General features: G+C 35.1%; 5 protein-coding genes across 5 annotated transcripts in view; 2 read left to right on the forward strand and 3 right to left on the reverse strand.

Annotated features, from left to right (window-relative positions):
- Positions 1-738: 738 nt before the first annotated feature.
- On the reverse strand, positions 739-2,344 carry LOC107189425 (FIT family protein CG10671). Its single transcript, XM_015577954.1, has 2 exons — positions 837-2,344; positions 739-763 (listed from the first exon to the last, which is right to left on the reverse strand). Exon 1 carries the CDS (start codon positions 2,149-2,151, stop codon positions 937-939), a length of 1,215 nt encoding a protein of 404 aa, XP_015433440.1. The 5' UTR covers positions 2,152-2,344; the 3' UTR covers positions 739-763; positions 837-936.
- A 966-nt stretch (positions 2,345-3,310) lies between these two features.
- LOC107189419 lies at positions 3,311-5,611 on the reverse strand. Its single transcript, XM_015577948.1, has 4 exons — positions 5,367-5,611; positions 4,938-5,268; positions 4,283-4,834; positions 3,311-4,190 (listed from the first exon to the last, which is right to left on the reverse strand). Exons 1-4 carry the CDS (start codon positions 5,502-5,504, stop codon positions 3,490-3,492), a joined length of 1,722 nt encoding a protein of 573 aa, XP_015433434.1. The 5' UTR covers positions 5,505-5,611; the 3' UTR covers positions 3,311-3,489.
- A 2,730-nt stretch (positions 5,612-8,341) lies between these two features.
- Positions 8,342-12,012, reverse strand: LOC107189412 (phosphatidate cytidylyltransferase, photoreceptor-specific). The gene is made up of 10 exons (XM_015577939.1): positions 11,812-12,012; positions 10,833-10,957; positions 10,618-10,714; positions 10,371-10,547; positions 9,563-9,765; positions 9,333-9,489; positions 9,098-9,250; positions 8,876-9,007; positions 8,670-8,804; positions 8,342-8,469 (listed from the first exon to the last, which is right to left on the reverse strand). Exons 1-10 carry the CDS (start codon positions 11,851-11,853, stop codon positions 8,380-8,382), a joined length of 1,311 nt encoding a protein of 436 aa, XP_015433425.1. The 5' UTR covers positions 11,854-12,012; the 3' UTR covers positions 8,342-8,379.
- Positions 12,013-12,504: 492 nt separating this feature from the next.
- On the forward strand, positions 12,505-13,881 carry LOC107189421 (glucose-fructose oxidoreductase domain-containing protein 1). Its single transcript, XM_015577951.1, has 2 exons — positions 12,505-13,131; positions 13,208-13,881. The coding sequence occupies exons 1-2, from the start codon at positions 12,645-12,647 to the stop codon at positions 13,879-13,881; spliced, it is 1,161 nt and encodes a 386-aa protein (XP_015433437.1). The 5' UTR covers positions 12,505-12,644.
- Positions 13,882-15,981: 2,100 nt separating this feature from the next.
- The window catches only part of LOC107189399 (potassium voltage-gated channel protein Shab), a 93,096-nt gene continuing 82,724 nt past the window's right edge, over positions 15,982-26,353 (forward strand). Inside the window, exon 1 of the mRNA XM_015577923.1 lies at positions 15,982-16,071. The gene's annotated coding sequence lies outside the window, so the exon portion shown is untranslated. The remainder of the gene's footprint in view (positions 16,072-26,353) is intronic.

Raw genomic sequence — 26,353 nt, forward strand, 5'->3', positions numbered from 1 at the left:
ACGTATCTTATATTGCTGCTTTTTACGACGTTATATGTGTGGAACATAAAAAGTTAAAATCTTAACGCTTTCATCACAAAGCATTAAAAAACGAGTAACTACTAACTGTCGGATTTTATACTATTCCTAGAATAGTAGTTGTCATATTAAAATAAAGAAATTTGTTGGACGAACGTAGCGACGCAAAAGACTATTAAGGAAAATGTATTCTTTTATACAACTTTTATAGGCTAGTAAATTAATCCTACATGCAACAGCAGTAGAGTACATAAAATCTGATAAATTCGTAAGAAAAGGAGACACAGATGTGACAATGTATTTTGTACTTTCCACAACAGATTATATTAAATTCGTATTACAAGCACCTTATCAACTTATGGGACAAACACTTTGTTAACAATAAAGTTTATTAAATACAAATTACAAAACAAGGACATACAAGATGTATCCATAACAATAATTGTACTATATAACTATAATCTGATTGGTTAAACAATCCATACAGAGGTAGAAAAAGAACACGTATGTCGTTTAAATATACTGTATAGAAATCTACATAGGTGCAATTGTTTGCGATACTTACGTAATTTAAATTTTTATCTTGAAAAAGTAGTAATTTTCTCATTTATGCAAAATATCACCAACACCGCGTATAATTTATGGAGAATTTCAAATACGTATCTGGTATGAATCAGTACACCGAGACTTAAGAAAAATCCGTTCCCCAAAACCTGTTAGCGTTCTTTTTAATAAGTTACGCCTTCTGAAACATCGTACAATTAAAAAATAATGCTATTGTAGATTTGGGGAAACGTTTTACGTTCGGTACACCTTACATTTGCATGTAATATGTGTATAAGGAAGCCACTTAAAAATATCAGAAACTTTGACCAATCCAACCAATAAAGAAAAGAAGCTCAGAGTCTTTGACAATTTTCATATTCTAGAACTTGTTACATCAGAATCCGATTGTCTGTTGATACTGCTCGTATCGGCATTATCTTGGTTCATGCGAATAGGAAATCCCATAAATCTATTTGTACCATTCAAAGTGCTGCGTCTCGACCTGGTCGAGGTGTTGTTATCGTAAACCTTCACCTCGTTATATTTAAATAAACCATCACCAGGCGGGGGTAACGAAGCCTTCGACGACTTATACCACCACTGGTACGTAACGTACCACGTTAAAACGGCGACTACACCGCCGATGAATTTTTCTATCATAATGTGATAATACAGCATCGTAGACACCAGCATAACATCCCAAAGTAATTGCTGTAACGTCATCGCGACGAAAAGTCCCCTGAGATAAGGCGTGAGCGCTTTATGCGCCTTCTTCAAGATTTCCAAATCAGAGTTCGATAGATTCCGAAGTGGTCCGCTGCTGGGATCGTTTGGAGTGATTCGCGAGTGCTCTTCCCGCATAACCAGATCTTTTATACCCTCCCATCCGACTAACGACGAGCCTTCTTCTGCCAGAATTAAGCTCGAGTATATCAGAATGAACGTGTGTCCGGATATATCGAGACCACTCCAAAATCTACCGGACTGAAGGCATTTCGTTTTCGTTTGCAGTTGAATGTCTCTTGTGTTAAGGCATCGGCCGTAAGTCGTCTCGATGTAATTAAACAGTCTGATCCACATTAACCATGCAATTGTTGCTAAACCCAGTCTGGCAAGGTGTTTCAATAAAACAGATCTACGGCCGCAGCCAAGTGTGTGCGCAGTCAATGCAACCCATGGAACGGTTACGGACAGCAGCCATCCCCATCCCCACTTCACGAAGTATTGGTTAAGCGCGTTATCTGAACGCGAGAAATACGTTCTTGGCATTGTCATAAAGTCTGCTATGAGCGATACTACGAATATCGCTCCGCAATATATAGCAACCTTGAGTCTTGTATCGAATAGTAATGATTTCTTGCAAACATGTAAAAACATCGTTACGAGGATAAGTCCTATGGAGCTCGGAGCAGCGGTCGGTCGTGTTCCGCCTCTGTCCTCTTGAGTTGAATTTGGACGGAAGTTTAAACGACTTGACCTTACATTACTTGCCGTTGAACCAAACATCGTGGAATTTCCAAGCGTCGTATGCACACTTCTTCGCTTTCCCGTAGCCATCGTATAACCAGTACAAATGTTATCGCACATACGTCTATTCGTACCTCGGACATACGTTACGTAGCCGCATGTCGAGTGATTTTCTCTTACACGATTAAGGTTAGATTTTTATTTCCTTTTATTGTTTCTTTCACATAGAGTTAACACAGCTTTGATATATCAGTTATATGGATCAACAGCTGGTACAAATGATCAGTAGGATTCACACGCACTGTATAGAACACCCGTTACTGAAAATAGGACTAGATACACTGTGGGCAGTACGAGTGTGTGACCCACACTGATTTGCTCTGTCATCCATGGTCAATCATCCCCACTACTATTCTGTAGAAATGAATTCAAAATTTATCGTTGTTTTCCTCGTTTCTTTATTCGAATGCAAAATATTTCAAATCATTTTATTGAGTTTTAAATAAAGTTTTTGCACAGCTTGTAAAATTAACCTCCATTGCCGTGTGTTACGAACTTTTTAATTTACAGATGGTATTTTCATAATGATTACGATTATTTTCATTAAGATTCTTTTATTGCAAGAAAAAAGACTATACAATTGAACATTTATCAAAATGTAATTTTTATAATAAAATATCATACGTAGGGTCATATACAGTTAGTACCGTTTATTTTGAAGTTAGTATACTTTCATTTACAAATGAGAAGTTTTACAAGAAAGAAAACAGACAAATAATATTGCAGTCTGGAATGGTAAATGATTAACTTACAATAATATATAAATATATAATCTCCAATGAAAAGAAAAAGTAATACAAGTTTGACTAGAATTAGATTTTCATACACTACCAAGATTCTACGATACTGCACTAGCATTAGTGTGCAATAAGCTCTATTTTATGTAGGAAACAATTCATTCGAAGTGAACGGTAGATTTACATGAAAAAATCTCACACTCACTGTTAAGTAATATTAGAAAAGGAACTTTGCTATCTCTTTCAGAACTTTGTTAAACATATGTAATTTATAACATGTTCCTTAATAACATGTCAGTAGTTTTGCAAAGTTAAATTTTATACATATGCTCATGAGTCTTCTATATAGCTTTTGCAAGGCACCATTGAGAGTTCATTTAAAATATGTAGACGTTAACAATGGCTGCTTATTATGAAAATTATTTTTAAAATCAATTAGGCAACTATGAAAACTATTGTTTTACTATTTTTAATGTGTTGACTAGTTCTAATAGATTTATGACCAGCCACCGTTAATAACTTCACATAAATATATTCATGAAACGAGCACACGTTTTCGTTTCCTTTCGTTGTTGTTTATTATACACAGTTTCGAGCGGTGAAGCTGGACAAGTAATGTATGTAGAAACAAGAGTAGCTGTTAATGAAACGTAAAAAGACATTAGGCATTTAAGCGCGTGAAGTTAGTCACGATTGAATCTAATTTTACAACTTGCACCTTAGACGTTAGTACTTTTGGTGATTCTATATCGTATGATGACCAGTAAGTTATTAATTCTGGAAATCCATCGTCACTGATATAATCAATTTTGATTGAACTAAAACGAGCACGCGAATTCAAATTGGGTTGACAGTCTGAACCGTGACACAATTGAGTAATATCACTCTGACTTGTATTCATGACTTGCACCTCTGTATAATTTACAAAAACTATTAGTACACTTTCTATTAGTCTTCTCTCTTTAATTTCTTTTACTTTCGTTGTATGCTCAGACATTGTGTCAACCCACTGCCAAAATTTAATGGCGAATCCAGAAGTGTAAGGATTCTTAGACATAACTAAGAAAGCTGGTTTCGATACAAACGAATTTGGGCTAACATGATCCCATATGGTTACTGGTTGGTTCCCAAATTTTTGCAATGTCAGATTTACACTAGCTCTGCAAAATTCTCCAGGACACGAACCTTCATTTTCTATAGATAAATAATGATACGGTGTAGGCTTCCAACTGAGTTTATCATTATCAAATTTTAAAGTTTCAAACAGCCGGAATGTTACGGATTTTGTTGCAGTCTTCATGTATGACTCTGGTAACTTCATAGCATGAAGTAATCCAACAAAAGTCATTGTGCTAACAACACCTGCAAAGAAGTAATATAGTTTAATATGGAAGAAGTTTAGCTTTCTAAAATTATTTTTTTATACAAATTTCTTTAAATATATTAATATTTACTTTTTCTGTTACTGTCGGTGCAGATATAAGATATAGTATGATTAGAGACAAGATTATATATATTGATCGATGAACAGTTTCCAGGTGAATATCTTCCTAAGAGATGACCAGTCCCTCCAGATAAAAGAACAAGATTAGGCATATTCTTTATTGCTACTTCTACACTCAAAAAATCTGCAACTCTATCCGAATCAATATCTGGCAAAATTACAGGTAGTTTCTCAAACGTATGAATTTTCGAGCTCCAATGTATAGTGCCTGCAATAGGTTCAATACTAGCTAAAAGACCTTGATCACCAGCAACTATGCAGTCTGGTTTTCCAGATCGGTCAGTATCAACTGAAATGCAGTCTATTTCAGTAGGTGGTCTTTGCAATGAAACCAGCCATAATGGTAAACCACTGTTTCCTTGCATTGACATAACTCCTCCTCCGTCTGCTGATATTTGTCCTGGATCTTCATTTGAATCATTTCCCCTGTATTTTTGTCCACGAACAAGGAATATAAGATTCGATGGTTTTTGTCGAATAATAGTGATAGGCCCGTGTAATTCTAAAAATATTTAACAAACGTATGTATACATTTTTTTAAACAAGCTTTCCTTATAGTACAATTAAATCGAAGAATTATACGCATTAAATATTGTTAGACTTACCTACTCCTTGCAAAGTTTTATCCCATGATATGGATGACTGAGGTTCAGCAATGGTTGGACATACCATAGAGTTATCGCATGGTAAAACATACAAAAATACAACTATTGTTACAATACATAATAATATCGATATAACCAAGCAGAAACGTCGAAGAAGAGACATATCACGTGGTTTCCATAAATCATTTTGATCGTTCCCTTCAATTACCATTATTGGTATATCGTCTCTATAATATTTAAGCATGTTTTGTCCGTTTTTCATGCGATTAGCTGCATTTTTTGTTTCATCCAAGGGATAATATACTCCATTTTCGTGAACTATTCTCGATTCCTACAATTTTTTTTATTCATGATACATGTCTGATTTCATTTAGAATTGTAACATTGGATATCGTTGTGAAAATAGGATTTCTTCCAATTTCAACTTACCGCTAGTGCATCGCTAGTATGGTCTTTAGGAGCTTCGTTTTGATGGGCCAAACAATCTTCTTCATCTTCGGTATCAGTGTTACTTATGCTTTGCGGTAAAGGCGTATAACCCTTACCACCGTGATGATCAGTGGACATGTCAAATGAATTTTTTGTGAAATACCACCAAATTCGAAACCTTAACTCGGTGTTTGTATATGTACATATATTTATGTCATTATTGTGTAGTAGCACTGTCGACTGCAAAGTATTAATAGAGAGTGAACGCAGTCACAATTGGATACAATCAAATAACAGATTACAGAATTACCAACGAATGTTCGTAGCAACTATACATATACTTATATACATATATGTGCATGATATCCGAAGGAAAGCGGTAGCCGTGAATTTAACAATATTTTACATTTATATGTCACATGTATATAGGTTTTAAACTAGAAAAAGTTTTCACTGTGACATCAAATAAAAAAAATACTAAAACTCAAGCTTTCATTTCGACAGAACGATATTTTGGTTATACGATTCAAGTTCCTCGAATGAGATATCCTACATAACTATTTTAAGCGCGAACATTGGACGGATGCAACGGAACTGATAACATTTCTGATTACTTTTGAAATAACAATAATTTTCTTATTGTTATCTCCTATATTTCAAGAAAGCAATTATGAAATGTAGTTTACTCGTTGAAGCTTATATTCAATACATTTCAATAAATGAAAAACTTTTATTTCGGATGTAAATAAACTTCTATATAATTCAGCTCTGAAACGGTTAAAATTACACTTAGATGATGAAGTAAGTTTCTTGTCGATGAGATATACAAGTTTCAAATGTTTAAAAATTCATATGAATGTGTATAGATATACATATGTATGTATAAAGATGATCGCTGCTACGTCAATGATACAATGACGCTTCAATAAGTGTACATAGATATATCTATATATACAATAATTATGAGCCGACTTGTTTTCTCTTGTTTGTCTCGTTTGATCTTGCTTTTTATTTCATGTATAATGTTAACTCCTATGAAGAATAGTTCTAATAGTTTTTTTTTTAACTAAATTTTTCAATAAAATAAATTATATTACATTCGACGGGGTAAAAAATGGAAACACAGAGAATAACATTTACAAGAATTGTCTTTATTTCTTTTCACTACTACATAAATATATTATTATATTTACATTTAAGTCACCTGTATTTAAGAATCTATAGTTGTAATAACATATCTGCTATATCATAAATCTTCCATCTATACATGTGTATTTTATTATGCTTTCTATTAAATAAATATACTTACATTTATCTATTTACCTACTACTGTTCACTCTCGTTTTGTATACACATACATATATGTTTAACATTGTATTTTCAACATTGAAACTTTCCTTAATGTATAAGCATGAGGTGATAAAGGAAAGTACAAATATTCAATTTGGAATTAGGTACATTGTGTAATTTGCTTACAAAGCATACACGATTTAGCGTTGTTCAAAACATATATAAAATTTCAATTGGAAATGTAATGTAATCACACAAAAATATTACTATTTGTGCCATGCTGACATTTTCTTGTCTACAATTGTATAACATTCATTTAAAGATCTGCTTATTCCTACAAACAATTGGCACAATTTCAAATAGGATGTGGAATAACTTGGAACACAATACTTTACCATATCTCTGAATACTTATAATTCTAGTAAAATTTTCCATTCTTCTGGTAAATCTAAAAACTGTTTTACTCTTTCGTTTACTAGTCTACAATATGGAAAGTAATCGTAATGCGCTAAGTGAAAAAATTCAGAATATTACAGTAAAAAAATAGTTACTGTGAAAAACAGTTACATTTCCATTTAATTATTTTCTTTAGTTTTGTATCTAATAAAATAAAAAATATATGGAAGTATATATACTTTCTTTCATCTTAATTTTATTATAAACTTGAGAGTTAGAATTAAAATGTAAGCAATGGTCAGTGTCATGTTCAGTAAATATACATTTGATAAATTCATACGTACCACAATTGTTAATAAACACGGATACTATTATTTATTAGTATTTACAGGAGTACTACATATGTTGTTATATTTAAAATATATTTCCAAAGAAAATGTTGTCCCAAAACTATTAATCTCGAAGTTAGTACCATAAAGACACACGAACATTAACATGACACTGACAATAAAAAACATGTGATAAAAATCACTTTGTTGATTTCTGTTGTTAACATTAATTTATACACATTAATTACACATACATAATGTGTAGATTACAGAGGTAAGCTAAAGAAACACTTTTCCCATTAATGTGGTACAATCAATAATATTCTATCAAAAAATATGGAGATATACTGATTTCGCAAATAAACCTAGTAATAAAACTATTTAGTGTTATGCTGTGTTTAAAATTCTATGCAGAAATACATGGACTGTATGCGAGATTCATTTCTAATACTATGAATCTTAAATGCACAATTAGGATTTAAAAATACATTGAGATCTGATTTAAGTAGATACATCTGGTTATGGACCAATACTTATAGAAAGTTTATTTTCATCGATGAGTTTACTATTATGTTGTGATGTATAAAGCAAGAAAACATGTATTTCAGATATCTGTAAGAAATTGGAAGTTTTTCTATAACACACAGTGTTTTCAACATTCTTTGGTTTAATCGACACAAAAGAAATTCTTCATCGAATTTCTATCATCATCACAGTTTAATAAAGATTTTTCCTCGATAAAAAATGGATTGTTTGTTGCGGAATGCAAAGAAACTGCAAATGTTGCATGGCATGTTTCTTAATCTGCTAGTTGTAAAATAAGCCATCATAATTTAATATGAAGTTGCGATTGATATCGTTAATGCAGTCTGTATAAACATACATTGCACACAATATTCAGTTACATGTTAAAAATGACAGGACACTGTCTTTCCTAACAGTTCTGTTTACTTATAAATAAATCATTATTATTAATAATTTCAATCAATGGTGGAGTATTAGTAGACATTCAACAAACCCCTGTTTTGTAGAGAATCCCTTAATGTTTGAAATAGCTGTAGCTGCTGTTCCGGTTTTAAGCTGTACACCTGTATCATATGAAGTCGAAATAGATACAAAATCAACAAAAAGTATGTAAATTATGTAGATCATTTTATAGATATTTAAACTTGCTTATAAATAAATGCAATTTCACTCTGAATTCGATATAAAAGGCTGTAAACAGTAATTCGAACTGTACTTCTAAATGGCTTTTTCCAATAAGTTATTATTTTATTATACACTTTACCTGCTGCAAAAGTTTCTGAGGTGATGAAGTTTGAATAAATGAAGATATATAGACGTTCACAAACGTTGCCATTAAATACTGACAATCGAATCTATCCATTATTCCTCCATGACCAGGTATAACATCTCCAAAGTCCTATATCAATTACATGGGAATGAAAAGTATTGTCATTTATCATGAAATTTTTTGTACAAAAGAAAAAATACCTTAATTTTGAATGCTCTCTTAAAACCGCTGGCAAAGAAGCCGCCGAAAGGTCCGATTACAGAACTAAATACCGACATTGATAATGAATGAACTAAAAAGGGATACAGTGTTATAGCACTCCTTCCGCTAATCTGTGACAGAAAAATATAGAATTAAATCCTTTGATAGACGTTTTCATAAAATGTAAACATTCCTAATTTAAAAAAAAAAAAATGCATTACCATTTTCCATACAAGTTGCATGCTGTTAGGCAACGTGTATTCCTGCGGTTGAAACAAAATGGATGGTTCACAGTCCATAGTCATTCGTCCTAAAGCTTCACTGTATTCAATAGGACAGACGAAGTAGCGGTATTGACACATGATGTACGATACCTAAAATGTACTTTTTCTTATTTATATTTACAAAAATGCAATTGCAGACAATATTTTTGTTTCGATGTAATGAGAACATTACCACTAAACCAAGTACAACTGTTGAAAAACCACCACCGATAAAGCCTTCCCAAGTCTTTTTGGGTGACAATTTAATTAATGGTGTTTTGCCAAAGAAGAAACCAAACATGTATGCCATCACATCGTTTATCACTATCATACTAACTGGAACAATAAACCTAAAAATAGAAAAAAAGAAAAATTATAAAATAATTCGTGAGAAAGATTACTTCATGTTGACGAGAGACTCACCATATCAAACCTTCGAAAATGTTCTTAATTATAAGATAACTTTGCGTCACAACAATAAGCAGAGCCACATGCGTCCAAGCAAATAAGGAAAACTGTTTCATATAGTATTTCTTTACAAGTGACAGTACAAACCATACAAAGCCAACAATGTATAGACAAAATGAAATGAAACGATGATAGGTAACAAGTACACGTAAATATTCCTGGAAAGACAAAAACATTTGTTATTAATCATTGTATGTACATTTAGAAAACTAGAGATACGTTACTAGAAATTCAATCAAGACAAAGTTCAGAGGAACTATAATTAATGACACACAAAGATGTATCAATTTTATGCGTAATTCGTTTCTATGAAAGTATAATAATAAAACTAGTAGACTGTTATAGGAAGTATTACGAAAATATGAAAACTAATGTCTTTTGTATTGTATAAAAGAGAAACAGCATCTCATATGTACAGATCTAACAGAAGCCTCACAAAATAGAACTGGAAGCCATACAAACTATATAAAGATAATACTTAAAGGAGCTTTGTCCATTGATTTTATGCCAGTACTGTGTATATGTTCATAAAAATGTATTTCATGATCTAATTTAATTATTCATTAATACCAGAATGGACTGAAAAGTTTTGCCTTCTCTATCATATGTTTTGTTTCAGCTAGTTTCTTTATGTTTTATTTAAATACCTTCCTCTATTTATTTTTTACTCAAGTAGAAACAAAACTTTTCAATTTCGTTCTGTGTATATTCAAAATCTATCGTGTTAATAATATTAGTTATAAAATTATGTTACAGTACTCACTGTTCGATTAATCACTACAGCAAAATAGTCCATTAAATTTTCTCCATAAAAGAAGTAATTGGAAGTAATTAAGAAATACCACGACAGTGACCTAAACCATGGTAAACCATGAATTCTATAGACAGCATATCCAATGTTAATAATTTCTTGGAAACATTTTACTTGTACGATCAGTGTCTATCAAAACAAAAATATACAGTATTACCTTATAAGATTATATCAGAAAATTCACAGAAAAGTAACTTACTGTAGCCATCAGTGCTAATGGTCCAATATAAATGATACCACAAAATCCAACAATCATAAATAATGTAAAAATACTCCTAATCACCCAATTTTTCCAGCTGCAAAATTTAATAACCTTTTATATGTAAATCACGCACACATTAATGCATACATTAACATATGCAATTCACACTTATCGTTGTCAAATAATTGGAATTGTTAATTTGAGAATTATACCGATCGGGTAAGCCGGAAAGAGCTGAATCCAAAATGTGTGGAGTATGATCGGTTCCTTGTGGTAATGTCTTACCCAGTTCTTCCACTTCCAATTTTGCATCATCCTCAGACTCCACATCTTCCTTCTGTATAATGTAATATGGAAATTGTTTAACAATATCAGTGTAATAAATGTAGGTATAATAATATACTTTTCTAAATTAAAATTAAAAGTGACTATTGTAAAACTTTATTCATGAAGGTTAATTTATAAAAATATTATTAATATTTTACTTATCTATAACGTAACTTCTTAAAAGGAACTTTACATTCATTTTAATTTCAATGGTGTACACGGAAGCAGTGTTACAGATATTTTTGTGAATTTACATTTTCATACATTAATTTATACAAACAGAAAGTAAACTGTTTTATTTCCTACACTAATGATTTTGTTAAAATAAAAATGAAAAAACACATTAAATTTTTCATTTTATTGTTTTGCATAATATTATACTATTGTCAATATTTATAAAAATATCTACAAAATTATTAATTAACAATAGATTTCATATATATTATTCAAAGCATAATTAAATGGATAGTTCGAATATGTGATTCATCTAAAAAATTAAAGTTTACTTATACATCAAAGATTTCATAAAAAATATGCAGTTTCCATCTGGATAAATTTTTCGTATTCTTAAAAGCTTGAGAGATATTGTAAATGTATAATCGCTACAGTTTACATGCTAAATACATTTCTATAGCTACATCATAAAAATAATATCAACAGCTCAGTGGTAGTAGTCGTAATGGTTTGGCATTAGTAGCTGTCACAGTCGTCATCCAATTCGTTTAATATGTATAACATAAAAGACAAAGGTCAACTGGCAGTTAATTACGGCTAACGATACCGGGATGCAGAAATAGCAGGGCAAAAAATTGTCACGCGGTCGATTAAAGACAAAGTCTGGTCGCGAAATAGAAGTCCATTTACCTGATTGTCATTTTCAATAATTCTCTTACGAATCTCCGACATATTTCTTTCTTTACGTAGTTAATGACTTGCGACACGTGCACTCGTACAGAAAACTTAAAATAAAAAATAGCACTGTGACCACTGATTCGTATGGTTCGACGGTATATTTACATGTTTAAATAATTAATTGAAGGGAGCGGACGTGACAGACTACTATCATCTTTGCGCAAGGCAAACTGACAGGTTAGCGCAGGCTACAATCATCGTTGGTGCTCGGTTTGTTTCGAGCTCTTTCGGAAAATCAATGATAAAAAAGGGCTGAATGAAAACTAACAGTGCGTTTACAATACCCCTTTATCGAGCGGTGTTCGGAGAGAGAAAATATCAGTGATGTATACAAGTTGTCCAAAAATAGGTGTAAGTCCTTGAAAGGGGTGATTTGAAACAATTTTTTCCTTAGCGAAAAAGTTTTTCGAGGCTCTGTTAACGAGAGATTAACGAAAAAATTTGACCAATCAGAGCACGAGATTGCCGGCTGAGCTCCCGCGGTAGCGTTGGCTACGCGCTGCGTTTATACTGCGAATGTAATATGAATTTCATAGAATATCAAGGCGAAATAAAGATACATGTAATACCGCCCATATCGTCTCAATTAAACGCGTGTTCTGTCTTGAATACTATATATACACAGTTTTTGACAATGTTCTGTTTGTTATGTATACGAAAGATAAGCAGAGAATACCGATAGAAGTAAACACGAAATTACTTTGAATTATTTAAATTGTGTTTTCAATTAAATCCTAGATAAAAGTTCAATAGAACCAGAGAATAGAAACTTAACAGAACTGAATATGACACTGCCAGGTATTGGAGTGTTTGGTACCGGGAGTATCGTGAGGATCATTATTCCGTTCTTAAGGGAAAAAGGGTTTAAGATTGAAGCTATCTGGGGACATACCCTGGCAGAAGTATCAGAGGTTGCAGCTGATCTTGAAATTCCATTTCATACTAGTCGAATAGATGATGTACTGCTTAGGAAAGATGTTGATTTGATCTTCATCATGTGTTCCCCTAGTTTACATGCACAAATTGCAGTGAAAGCTTTAGGAATTGGAAAGCATGTTGTGTGTGATAAACCTGCTGGTTTAAGCCAAAGTGACGCCCTAAAAATGGTACGGGCTGCGCAGTATTATCCTTCCTTAATAAGCATTGTCAATCACAGTTTAAGATTCTTGCCAGCATTCGTTAATATGAAACAGGTTCTAGAGGAAGGATACCTAGGTGGTCTTGTGACTGTAGTAGAAGTTAGAGTACACATGGGCAGTTTATTACACAATGGTTAATATCTAAGTGCAGGATCTTTGTAAAGAATATCTGAAATTTATTTTGAATATAATTTCATACATTTTTATAGGATATGACTGGTTGTGCGATGATATAATGGGAGGAGGAATTTTAGCTTTGGTCGGAAGTCATGTAATAGATTTAATCTTTCACTTGACTGGCCAACGTGCCTCTAGAGTACATGCAGTAGTTCGTACTTTCACCCAAACTACAAAGCACATAAATGGAATAAGGCATGTTACATCACCAGATTTTTGTAGCTTTCAAATGGAGTTGAGTGGTGGTACTTTGGTAACAGCAACTTTGAGCAATCATTTACAAGGTCAGCTTTCCCAAGAGGTATTAATATGTGGAGGTAGTAATCATCTTCTTGCACGTGGTGGTGACTTATACGGCTATCGCAACGGACAAGAAGAAATGTTGTATGTTGATACGGACGACTTGCAAGATGTGACCTTTTCTATTACTGACTCTGTTCCAAGACCTTATGTCAAAGGATTAAGAAACATGATCTCTGCATTGAGACAAGCATTTCAATCTGTAGAAGATAAAAGAGGTTGGATAAAGGAACCAGTATTCTCTGCTTCAACGTTTGAAGATGGTTTGTACGTTCAAGCAGTCATCGATGCACTGCGACAAAGTAATAAACGACGGGAATGGGTAAAAGTTAATATATTAACAGAAGAACCGGATCCAAACCCTTTGTTAAGTGCAGCTGTTAGAGCTACAGCAATTTCAATATAAAGTGAATGTTGTATAAAGACTGTTTTAAAATTGAATGAAAAAGTTTAGAGCTTTTAAAGAGTTGTATTCTAAAGAAAAATCTAGTAATTGTTAATTATAATTTTCACTAAAAAGGCAGCTCTACGTATAAACTAACATATTTTACTAAATTCAGATTTTCAGAAATTATTTATTTCATTTGATATATTAAAAGTACGTGAATTACATTGTAAATATGTGCATAAATACGTATTATATTTAACAAATTTTGTAACATATATGCATTCATGTAGGAAATAATACTTACACTAGGGTAACATCTTGACATTTATATTAACAAAACGACATACACATCATGGAAATATTTATTTATGTATCAATGAAGCTATTTATGTTTCAATAGTCTGAGTAATATAAAGAAATATATTTTCTTGTAAATAAAATTTGGTATATCTATATTTAATATTATCTCACTAATCCATTATTATTAATTTATTTCGTTTTATTATTCATTCAAGTTTTCAATGAAAAAGGTGTATATTTAACAGAACAAATAAAACAGTAAATAAGCACAAATAAAATAGGATTGCAATTGCTTTTTATGTCTTAAAATGAAATGTCAAATTTTGAAATTATATACATTTTTACTTATTTATGTATGGAATGAATAACTCAGACCTTGTTTATGACATAAGTCGGTGGAAGTGTTTATTTACTAGAATCCTTCAAAGTTATACTATTCAATAACAGGAATTAATTACAGTGTATTAATTAATTATTGGAGAACGATGCTATTTGGCATGGGAAAGAAAGTAGAGAAATATAGGCTGAATTAAATAAAAAATATACTGTGTTAATATCAAATTGTTTATTTCAGTTTTCGGCATCGATATTGTTCAACAATAAATATTCGTTATTCTATTTATTAATGATATTTTGTAATAATGTTTGATTTTGTTTACAGTCGAGCGCCCAATGAGCGTGGTGGGGTCATCTTGTAGTGAGATTGTTATACTGTTTGGCTAGCAGCTTGGACATTTTGTCGTAGATGACGCCAGCATTCATTTTTCTGTGCTTTATTTGTTATTTCCATACACATTTCATTATTGTAGCCTATACTACGGTTTTTGTTGCTACATATCTTTTTTGTGGAATAAGTCCAATAAGTAATCTAGATTTTTGATTGTAAATATGTTAGACTTTTAATTAGATCATCGACAAACGATAAAACTGAAAGTAACCTTTTATTGAATCATTGAACACTATACTGAGTTATAACTTCCAGGTCATAAACATTATTCATGATTCCTGTAACTACGAATGTTTTCGCAAATATACAGTTTCATAAGCCAGTTTACAAAAATTATCACGAAAGCAATCATAAAATCAGTCGCATTACGAACCAACAACGCCATCGATTCGAACGTACCGCGTGGGTCCCTCGGAGGACGATACGCCCGTTCTGCGCATCCGGTGTGCAGGAACGCGCACGCGCAAATTATCCTACAGATTCAAAATTGATATCGAGCTATCGGAAGCTCGCGAAAAGTGGAAAGCCGAGGCGGCATAGGTGGAGGTCAAGTTTTCATCACACGCGCGATAGACACAGGGTAGCATTACAGTAATCCTCGACGCAGGCGCATATCTGGCTGAAGTCCAAACAATACCTCTGTCGGCGACACAGCGGTCGCAGCTATAATAGTAGTACAATTCGTATCGTCATCGCTACCGGATACACGATCGGCGACGGTTCGTGGGTAGCCATCTGTCGTAACCACCGTCTCGCCTCGAACGATTCGAATAACATCAGATAAAAACGATTCTCTCGGCATTTTCTGATACGACATCGAATCGTTCGCGCATCAATATGTGCCGTACACATATTTAAGACTCGTCTCGTCCGCTCGGTTCCATCGGGGAGATGGAGAAACGTGAAGTCGTTCTCTCGCGTTGCACCTAAGCTCTCGGAGCTATGCTACATTGTCCATCTCCTAATCGATAGACGCGCGAACGTCGATTGCAGCGCTTGGTGTGGAACAAGTGGTGGTAGTACGGTGTACCCCTCGTCACTCTTCGTCACCGATTGTCGCTACTCGTCATACGGTGCATTTATTCGTCGCCGCGGTAGCCCACGACAAGATGCGGTGGTACACCATGGTGCACAACGTCTTGTCTTCACGGGGATATGGTGACCGTGCTTAAGTGGAGGAGGTAAGTCAGTGAAAAAATTTTGCGTGTCCCGCTGCTTCGTTTCTACTGGCTTACAACGTCTATTTCCGTATAGTAGCTGCTTCGTTATAGCACCGTGTGCCGGCACGCGTCAAATACTGTCCCCGAATAACGCGCGTACAGACCCAGATAAAGTCGGAACCACTCTCAGCTGCTTGCTCTTGAATCTGTCAGAAATCGTCATAGTCCGCGCACGTTGCACGGAATTCCACCAAAAATGTGCTGCCCTGTCACTGATCTGTCAGTACACGACGTTCCGTTGTTTCACAGTGATGTGCGGGTTATATTAATAATTATTTCCAAAATTTCGCGGCTCTATCCTCGGTCGAAAACATTTCTGTTCGCTCATCGTTTGCATTGCTGGGTGACATTTAACCTTCTTAGTGATAATATTTGGTCAGATATCTGGTGAAGATTATTGAGACTAAATGAATCAGGATATTAATTTTGCTTGGAATAAAATGAAATATTTGCTTGGTGGAAAATGAATGGACATTTGAACGTACGAAGGTGACCATTGTCCCCCCTCGCCCCTCTGTTATAAATGCAAAGCATGTAGAACTTCTTCAGTTATTTTTATGGGACGACGGGATGGTTAAACTTTGCGTAGTTAAAGTGGTACTTCGATCTGTGTAACTGCATAGAATTTCAAAACCAGAGACATGTATGGTGATCTGCCGTTTATTTCTTACTAACCAAATATTATTTTGTTGTCATCGTGGCTTAATCGTTACAGCAAATTTACAGAACATAGATGTCCTTTTTCTTGTGGTAAATTATTAAGAAATAATGTGACTTAGGTGACGCGCAGTCGCGAAGGGAAGGCGTAAGGTGAGAGGTTAACTCTCGTTTCGAATTTTCGAATTCGAAAATTCAAGATGTCACCGAACTTTCTATACAACCTGACAGTTGATTCTACGTAAAAAGAGAAACAGCTGGACAAGGTATAATAAGATTTTCTCATACTGGACGTTAATAATGAAACGTAATCCGCATACCTGTGCAGTCGACAGTCGTTTAATTTATACGTCTGACCAGCACAAGACACTTCTACTTATTTTACGCAACTCCGATGGTTTCAGTATCGAATCAAATCGGAACACCCGTCCCTGTTCACTTACATAATAATAACAATATTACGAATTTATTACACGTATTGTCATGTAAATACAGATTTCGTGGATGTACACGACTATGTAAATTATTTGTATAGAGATTAATAGTTTACCTACCAGAGATTATTTTAGTAAATTTTCAGTTTAAAAGCAACTTGTTAATATTTTCGTTTATTTTATGCGTTATCAGTAGTTGTCCACGATAATTCAGTGTAAAGTGATAGATGGATAATTGATTAGGGTATACTATTATTATCATCGGTGACTAGAGTAAGTAGAAAAAGTACGTACTAATCAGGCATAGGACTGGTGGCTCGAGGATTCTTCGAAATCGATTTGCCCAAAACCTGTATTTTTGTTTTGTATTTATTTTTCATAAATAATCGCCGGCTTGACAGGTTGTCCTAACAGTTTGGTATCCCGTGTAAAACCGCTTTGCAGATCACACAAGGAACCAAATTCGTAGGAGTCACAAAAAGAATATTATACTCAAAAGACGAAAATACCGTTAGTAGAACGTGAACAAAATCTTGCTTGAAATGGAGCAATATTGATCGATGACAGTTCCAGTAACGGATCGTCATAGCCGGCGGCTGGGTCAATCTTGGTCCATAACAAGATCTCACAGAGAGACACTTGTTATCGCATAAATCAAGTTCGATGACTGCGTTCGTCGGAGGGGTCAACGGTGACCCAGTCATAGAGAGTTTGACCCAGATCACTTGTCTCATGGATGAATTTGAATTTTTCTTCCGCTATCACCACCTAGCGGAGAATTTCCGAAACTCTAGCGTTCGAGTACCTTCAATTGACAGTAAGCGGGTACGCTACTTCCAAAACGGTAACGAAAATTACCATTCCGTTAGATGTCAAAAAGTGTTAAAAAGCAAGTCATTGTCGGATTATTCGTCCACGAGAAGGGTTGTCTTTAATTAAGGGGTTAACGAGGTACATTTCCATGTGATTTCGGTTTCTGTGAATTTAACCATGAAAAAGAATCTCGCAGACACGATTCGCGATCTATTATTTAGTTATTTAAGGGGAATATACATACATAACATTTAATGAAAATAAGATTAGAAACAGTTACAACAATATATTATACAGTATGAAATTAGTCGCGATAGGAAATTTTTAATAAAATATTAACTGAGATTAAACAGCTCTTAGTGCTCTATGTAGGGATGCCTTAAAATATTCAATAGAGCCACTGAAAAAGTCAATCAGATTCGTGAATTTATTGGCTGATTTCAGGATTCGATAAATTGGATTACCTGAACATTATTTTAACAAGTTTTTACTATAGCATAATAAAATATATGATTCTTTCTAACACACCTTGAAGGAGCACAAAAGTAAACGAGCTGCAACAATTGAGGACATGAGATCGGACCATTTATAAGCTTGAATAAGAAAGAAAGATCGTTGACAATTCTGCGATCAGACAAAGAAATCATATTTAGTGTGTTTAATAAAGGTTCATAGTCGTGATCATTACGCCGCACAGAATTATCCAGTCTAAAGGCAATGTACCTGATAAATTTATGCTGCACTCTCTCTAATATTAACTCATATTTTGAAAATTGAGGAGACCAGACAGTTGAAGCTAACTGAGGCCGGACTAATTTTTTCAATTTCTATAAGGGTAGGGCTTATACAGGGTTATATAGGGCGAAGGTACGACTGAAAATATCGGTATAATACCGGTATTTTACGTTTCGGTAGAAGTCCTTGGTTGTACCCTCACGAGCAAACTCGGTTTCCACTAGGCAAAAAATGATGTAGGGGAAGGGTCTCCTACCATTTGGTATCGGGAAGTATTGAAATGTATGCCAAATTAACATTCTGTTTAATATTCATTTCAGTTCTTGAAATAAATTTATCAAGTGGTAAAAGGCTCTTCCCCCATAACACTTTTTCCCCTAGCGGCAGTTGAGTTTACATATCAGTGTACCTATTTCACTATTGTTCGACTAGGTTCACCATCGATCTTCACCACTGTTGCCTACAGGGGGTGTGTGCGAATACATAGAGCGATTCGACTTCGCTTGACCATTCGAAGATGGACGGTTCCGATGGTTATACAAACATCCACGGAGTCTGGGTTCCATTTGGGCCCTTTGTGTGTCGTTTCTTTAAGTGCATTACCGAAATGTATTTTTCCATTGAGAGATTGCCATGCCTTTCTATCGGGACTAATATAAACAACCACCACCGTTGAATCAGCTGTCTTCGGGCTCTTGTGTTCTCGAGAAAGCGAAATGCCAAATTCCATTATGTAGGGGAAAGTGTTGTAAGATTTATTATATTAAAGAGAACCACTAATTATTTACATTAATTAAAACATTATTTAATTATATAATAATATAACTTTTCTGAATATGCATTTATAATTTATAATTCGTAATTATTAAATTATGTAAAATAATGACTTAAATGATGGAAATTAATCGTTTTAATTTTTCTATCTTAATATTTTATTTTTTATTGTTATTTTATTTTTATTGATACCCCAACATTTTATTTCTTGTTGATATTTTATTTAAACCTTTTGATACATAAACAAAAAAATTTTTTAAAATAAATTTTCGTTGTTCATTACTTTGTCACATTTTAAAACAGGCGAATTTTAATATTTTTCAATATTTTCCCCCAAAAAGATGCGTGCCCGATCTCAGTTTTGTGCATGTTATAAATACAGCCCACTCTGAGCGTATGATCTTACGTTAAACCCATCCGGCCAGCGAAGCGTGAATAAAGTGCATAAATTTCTTTAAAATTACCTTCAAAGTTATCCCATCAGTTTTGGCCTATTAGGTGGCCGTTAGACCGTTAAACACGCGGGGCAGAAAGAAGAATGCCCTACAATGTCGGCATTTGACCAAGTGACCCGATAAAACCAGAAGCCAAAGAGACGAAAAACAATAATAATAATATTTATGGAACCGGCTCGTAGCGTCGTAAACGATCCCCCGGGTGTGTTACGAAATTTTACCTAGTTTCGTCGTAATTTCTTCTTTTCCGAAATTCACGGTCCGATTCTCGCAGTGGCGCCTCGCCACTCAGATGATTTGGACCCGGTTTCGAACGTTCTTAAAAGCTAAATTATACAGGACGTCTCAAAACAATTGTAAGTCCTTGAAAGGGATGATTCCGGGGGTGATTTGAAACAACTTTTTCCTTAGCGGATAAGTTCTCCGAGGCTTTGTTAACGAGATATTAAAGAAAAACACCGACCAATCAGTGCGCGAGTCTGCCGGCTGAGCTCCCGCGGTAGCGCGTAGCCAACGTTACTGCAGGAGCTCAGCTGACAGACTCGCGCTCTAATTGGACGGGGTTTTTTGTTAATATTTCATTAACAAAGCCTCGGAGAACTTTTTCGCTAAGGAAAAAGTTGTTTCAAATCACCCCCGGAATCATCCCTTTCAAGGACTTACAATTGTTTTGAGACGTCCTGTATACCCCGAGACCGCCGACTCTCTGTGTATCTTACGACACTCAGCGAATAATTTTGCTGGCCATAGAACCGTCGTATTGACGCCCAGCCAAGATCCAGACCCTGGCGCATACGCACAATGAATAATAATAACAATAACAACGTCTTCATTACACAAACAACGGAGCTGAGGGGGAGTAAAATAGAGGAGGGGTAGGGTTGAACAATAAACTGCGAGTAGCGATTGCATAACAGGCGAAAGGTGTACGTACCTATAATTTCTACTGGACTGCGGATCTTTATGCAAACATCGATCTTTAGAGATTTATGTCCAGAAACTGAAAACCAATAAAAATTCCTTTACTACACTGAAGGTTCTACGAGGTCCCGCGTAAAGTGGAAATTATACAAAAATTTGTCGAACTTCGCAATATAATGAATTTCAAATAGTCCAGTAGGTACGTCATAAGTGGATAAAATCCGCAGTGTAATTGTCACATAGGGGAGATTCTGAACAAACGTAACTGTTATAAAACAAATGCCAATCGACCAACAATCCTTTCATCCCATCTTTATGCACAAGTTCCATATGTCCACCTCAGCTGTCGGGATTGTAATTTCGTTAAACCAATTTGCCGGTTTACCGGTAATACAGTTGTTGCCCCCCCCCCCCATTTTTATTGCCGAGGCTCGGACTTCAAAGAGTTATGCGCTATCTGGGCTAATCCATCCGACATCACAAAAAAAATTCAAAAGTTACTTAGTCTAATTTTAAAAAAGTTATTCTGTTTTAAAGGATGTACGGAGACTTTTTTGACTGACTGGACATCTATATTATACTAGATTGCTAGCTTCCTTATATAAAATGTCAATACATCATACAAACCATCTCATTCTGCGCATGCGCAGTAGTGCGATAGATATTGTTAATAGATTCTTCATAATACAGTTACTCTAACCTATAATTACAAACAAAGTTTGTTTTTAGATAATAAAATTATGAAAAATTCCTGTTAAAATGATATAAGTATATGCTGTTTAACTATATGATGAAGATTCTATTAACTATATATATCACATTGCTTCTGCGCATGTGCAGAATTAGATACTTTCCAGATAACACATGACGCCTTAAAGACGCCCATTTTACGGCTATTTTAGGTCTAAGGCGCCTTTAAGACGTATTCAAGGCGTCATTAGACGTCGTGTGCTATCTGGGTTTAGTGTACACGCTTTTAGAGGACATTTTGTGCAAGCGAAATTTAGGGATTCAGCAGTGTAGTATATAATTATAGAAGTCTGTGGTAATTATTCGATTTAGTAGATTCTTGAATATTGGCGGGAAATCATATAGTCGTTTGAACGCGTTTTACGGTCGTTATCGTCTTTGCTTGTAAGGGGTGAGTTTACCCTGATTGCCTGAGAATCAGAGGTATCATCGTGAATTTTTTTCCAGGAATACAATAAAGTAAACTGGAAATAAATAATTGAAGCCTGTAATATATGGGGTGTTCACAAGCCAAAGCGACTAACTCCATTTTTCTCGAATTTTGTCTCGTTTCAGTGCCAAAGCACTGTTTGATTGCTGCTACGCTTATCATATTTGGAATCAATTTTCGTTACAAATTTTATGGAGTTAGTCACTTTGGCAAATCAACTTGTCTCGTATATGTGCGCTTAAATATACAGAAACATATAGTTTTTTTATAAAAAATGGCGGTGCTAGCGTCGCATCTGTAGAACAACGTGTGCCGTGTTGGTTTGCGTGTTTTTATTCTACTTTGAGTTCAATTACCAACCCTAATTCGTTGTTTATGTTTTTTTTTTAGATTACAATGTTCTTAGATTCGAGGACGGTTCACTTTCAAAGAAAGAAAATGAGGAAATTAAGTATTTCGAATTTTTGAAAACACGATTTAAGGGACGGGCTCAGAAACCTTGATACTGTAAACTTCGTACGGAGGAGAATTAGGTTCGGTTTCGATCGATTAAATTAAAATTAGATCGTCCAATAATCTGAAACGTAACGGAAGAGGAAGGGTAGTTATCTATTAATAGTAGCATCGATATGCCGAGGAAAAGAGTCTAGATAGGAATAATACTCGTTCGAGTTGGATAGTTCTTATTTTATATAGAGTGAATGTCCGTCTTTTTTTACAAAAGATCGATGTAAATAAGAACATATACGCAGAAGAAAGAAATGAATGGGATGAAGTGTACAGTGATAAATATGTGACGACTACTTAAGAGCAACTTGTAATTCAGACGGTTAAATGCGTTTAAGGGGTTAGCTAATCCTGACCGCTTGAAAATTATATACGTACGACACTGAATGTTGTCTGGGAATACAATAAAATAAACTGGAAATCAGTTGCAAGGGCCCCAATATGTGCGTGTTTAAATATATACAAAAATATCTTTGTTTTTCATACAAAATGGCGGTGCTGGTGTAATGGGTATAAGAAAAACAAACTACCTTGTTAACAAATCTTTAATTAACTAAGATTTGAATCTAAAGTGTATTACAATTATTTTAATTATATGTATCTGCACATAATATACTCTTGAGTTTAATCAATCTCAAATTTCTTTTATTTTTAAGAATTATTTTTTTATCCTTCTATTGTTTGTTTTAGTATTACACAAATTTGTAAATAATTATTGTAAAATGTGTAACTTTATTTTGTGCAACTCACACACCAGGTATAAATTACGTAGATGCCTGATGGGGAGTGTTATGGGCGAAAGTCAGGGGACTTGGCTTCACCCCCCAAAAAAAATTCTAGTTACGCCAATGCTTGACCGTGTAGATGGGCCTTTTCCTGAGTTGAAACTTCACGTAGGACTCAATATTCTCAAAGGGATTCGCATCTGGAAACGATGCCGGTCAATCCATCGTAGTGATACCATTTTGCGTTTTCGATTCCGTGCAAAGGCAGCTGCCATGTTTTGGGTCGGTGTGTCCCTGAAGCTCCCAGTTGCTTCTGTCTTGGTTAACCCTTGTGTAGGCAACCGGGTAGCAATTTCTAAATTTGCTTTCACAATTTTTTATGTTCTTGTCTAAAACAGCACTTGGTATATTACAGATAGGGCCGTTCCTGGCGGGGGTGCTAAAGATCCCCCCGCACCTGGGTGGCCAAACCCAGGGACGGCCGCAGGCATAGGCTTAGCCACGGGTGGGCCGACGGAAAAAAGTTGCTTTTGCCCACCCTACAAGAAAAAATTGCATTTTACCCCCCCCCCCTTCCCAGAGTTATAACATTTTTGCGCAATATTTAATATTGCAGTATAATTTGAAACACGGTCAACAGCTCCGATTAATAAAACGCATACATTTTCAACGATTTACCACTTTAAAAATAAGATAAAGTGTGTCTGGCTACGTACAGCCTTTTAGCCACCCCCTGTATGGGAACCTGGCTACGCCCATGGCCGCAGGTCGTATATAATATGTAAAATTCTAATTAGCAAGTATAATAATCAAAACAGTTCTAATAATTATGAAAATTTTGGAGAAACAGAATTTAATCAAATTAATTTTATACATAATATGTGTTACACTACTCATGTACAAGTATGAACTATCCTTAGGGACAGTCCAAAATAGCATATGATATTTAGTCATATTTATTGGATGAAATTCGTGTAGATTATTAATAGTCTATATTATCAACTATAACACCATTATTACAAAAGCTATACGTTAGTTTTGTAGTTACATGTAGAATTAAATATTCATTTTAAATAAAACCATTTATATTTTAAGGATCTTGGTTTCATTCTATCAAAATAAAAATTAAAAAATATACCTTTTACATGATAAATGTTAAAAAAAACTATGTATATGTATAGATGTAAAATAAACACTACATATCAAAAATTTAAATAATATTAAATTAATAAGGGCGGCGATACTATTTTTGCACCCAGGCGGCCTACAACTCAGGACCGGCCCCGATTACAGAAAGGGAAAACTAAGAGTTTCGGAAAAGTATGAAAGTAAAATTATCTATGTTTATCTAATCTGTCAGAGTCCATTCTGACGTCTACGTCCGTCCTACGAAGCTGAACCGGAGCTTGATGTAATGTTCCCGTAAGGGTTCGTTGGAAAATGCAAACGATCACTGTATCCTTGTCTGATAACATCGCACGGGTTAATCCTCTCCCCGGCAATCATCCACGGTTCCAATTTTTTTAAAGCAGGGGTCGGCAAACTGTTTTTGTAAAAGGCCAAGTAGTAAATATTTGAGCCACTAACAGCGTTATAGCTAAACACCCGTTATAGCGCGTACTTTGAAATTTGAAAAAATTTGAAACTGTAAAATCTATTTTTAGCTCGCAACCCGTAGTTTGCCGACCCCGGTTTTAAAGGGTTGTACTCATTTCTGGACGAACGTCGTAGACTTCCCAAATGCCTTTGCAGCTTATCTGAAGGGGGATTTTTGGTCCATTTGCATGATCAACGAGAAACACTGCTTCATAACGCTTGAGATATCTAGTATACATGGTATAAAATGTTTATTTTGGCAAAACTAACGACTACCTTGACAACAAAGCTGACATTGAGCAAAATAGCATAATTCAAGCTTTCAAACGTCTCGAGATAGATGGCGCTGCGATTAGCCGTTTAAAAGTTCTGGCGTACACTTTCTTATGGAACGGATTGTAAAACGATAAAAACAGGGATCTTTTATTTCCTAGAAAAAAATTTGACGGGGTTGGTTTGTTGTTTGTTATCAAATGGATAGGAGGTGGTCGTCGAGTATCTTCCCCCCCCCCTCTCGTTGTTGGTTGCATCGTGGGCCATCGTAGACGATCGAAAACGTGCCCCCAATAACCAACCTGGAGGGATAATAATTCAATCGATAAACTCGAGACAGGTCGCGCATAACGAGCAGGCTACACGCCCAGGTTTACTCGTGTGGAGAGAACCCCGTGTCTGGAATTATGCCACCGATAAATGCCACACTCGGTGACATTTTAAGTTACACACTACACGCGAAATATATCGAGTGAATAGGAATTTTACGTGGTCTCGTTCCACTGTACAGTAAATCCTCGATGATTTTCACTTTAAAGGTTATGTTTTGCGCGCGCGGTTAGCTAAGTGTTAATATATTACACAATTTAACTTAGCATACTGTCAGTGCTGGTAGTTGTAGTGTTAAAAATGCAGCGTTACAAGTGGGAATCTCTCCTTGTTATTGCCGAGGAACCTTCGAGCACTCATCGAGGATTTACTGTATATCCAACCGACAATCGTAATATTTAATGTCGTGATTTGTTCCTGTTCACGCTAGTGATTTTGAATGCGAACCTAAACAAAAGAAAGAAACTCTCTCTCGCTGTAAGATCATGGTGAGCTCTGTTTCGCGCAGTTCCTTCCGCCCACGGAGGATCGATCTGCGCGAACCGGATACCGTGCAGTGTATGCGAGCCCAGTTGTTGCCTCTCCAGTCTCGCCAGGAAGGCTCGCGGGGGAAAAATCACGTCTTTGTCCGGTTCATCCCGGAGATGACTCGCGACCGGACCGTGTTCCGCCGCGACACGCTGACTGGGGGCCAGTTCGCCGTTGCTAGAACGAGATCATCGATCCTTCTCCTCCTCCTTCTTTTGTCTTGCTCTTCGCCCGTACTCGTAACGGCTTTTCGTTCGTTCGTCGATAGAGTCGGGGACGTAAGGACGGGTCGAGCCGCCCGCAGGTGTTTATTTT

The sequence above is a fragment of the Dufourea novaeangliae genome, unplaced genomic scaffold, assembly GCF_001272555.1.
Source record: "Dufourea novaeangliae isolate 0120121106 unplaced genomic scaffold, ASM127255v1 scaffold147, whole genome shotgun sequence".
NCBI classification, from domain to species: domain Eukaryota; kingdom Metazoa; phylum Arthropoda; class Insecta; order Hymenoptera; family Halictidae; genus Dufourea; species Dufourea novaeangliae.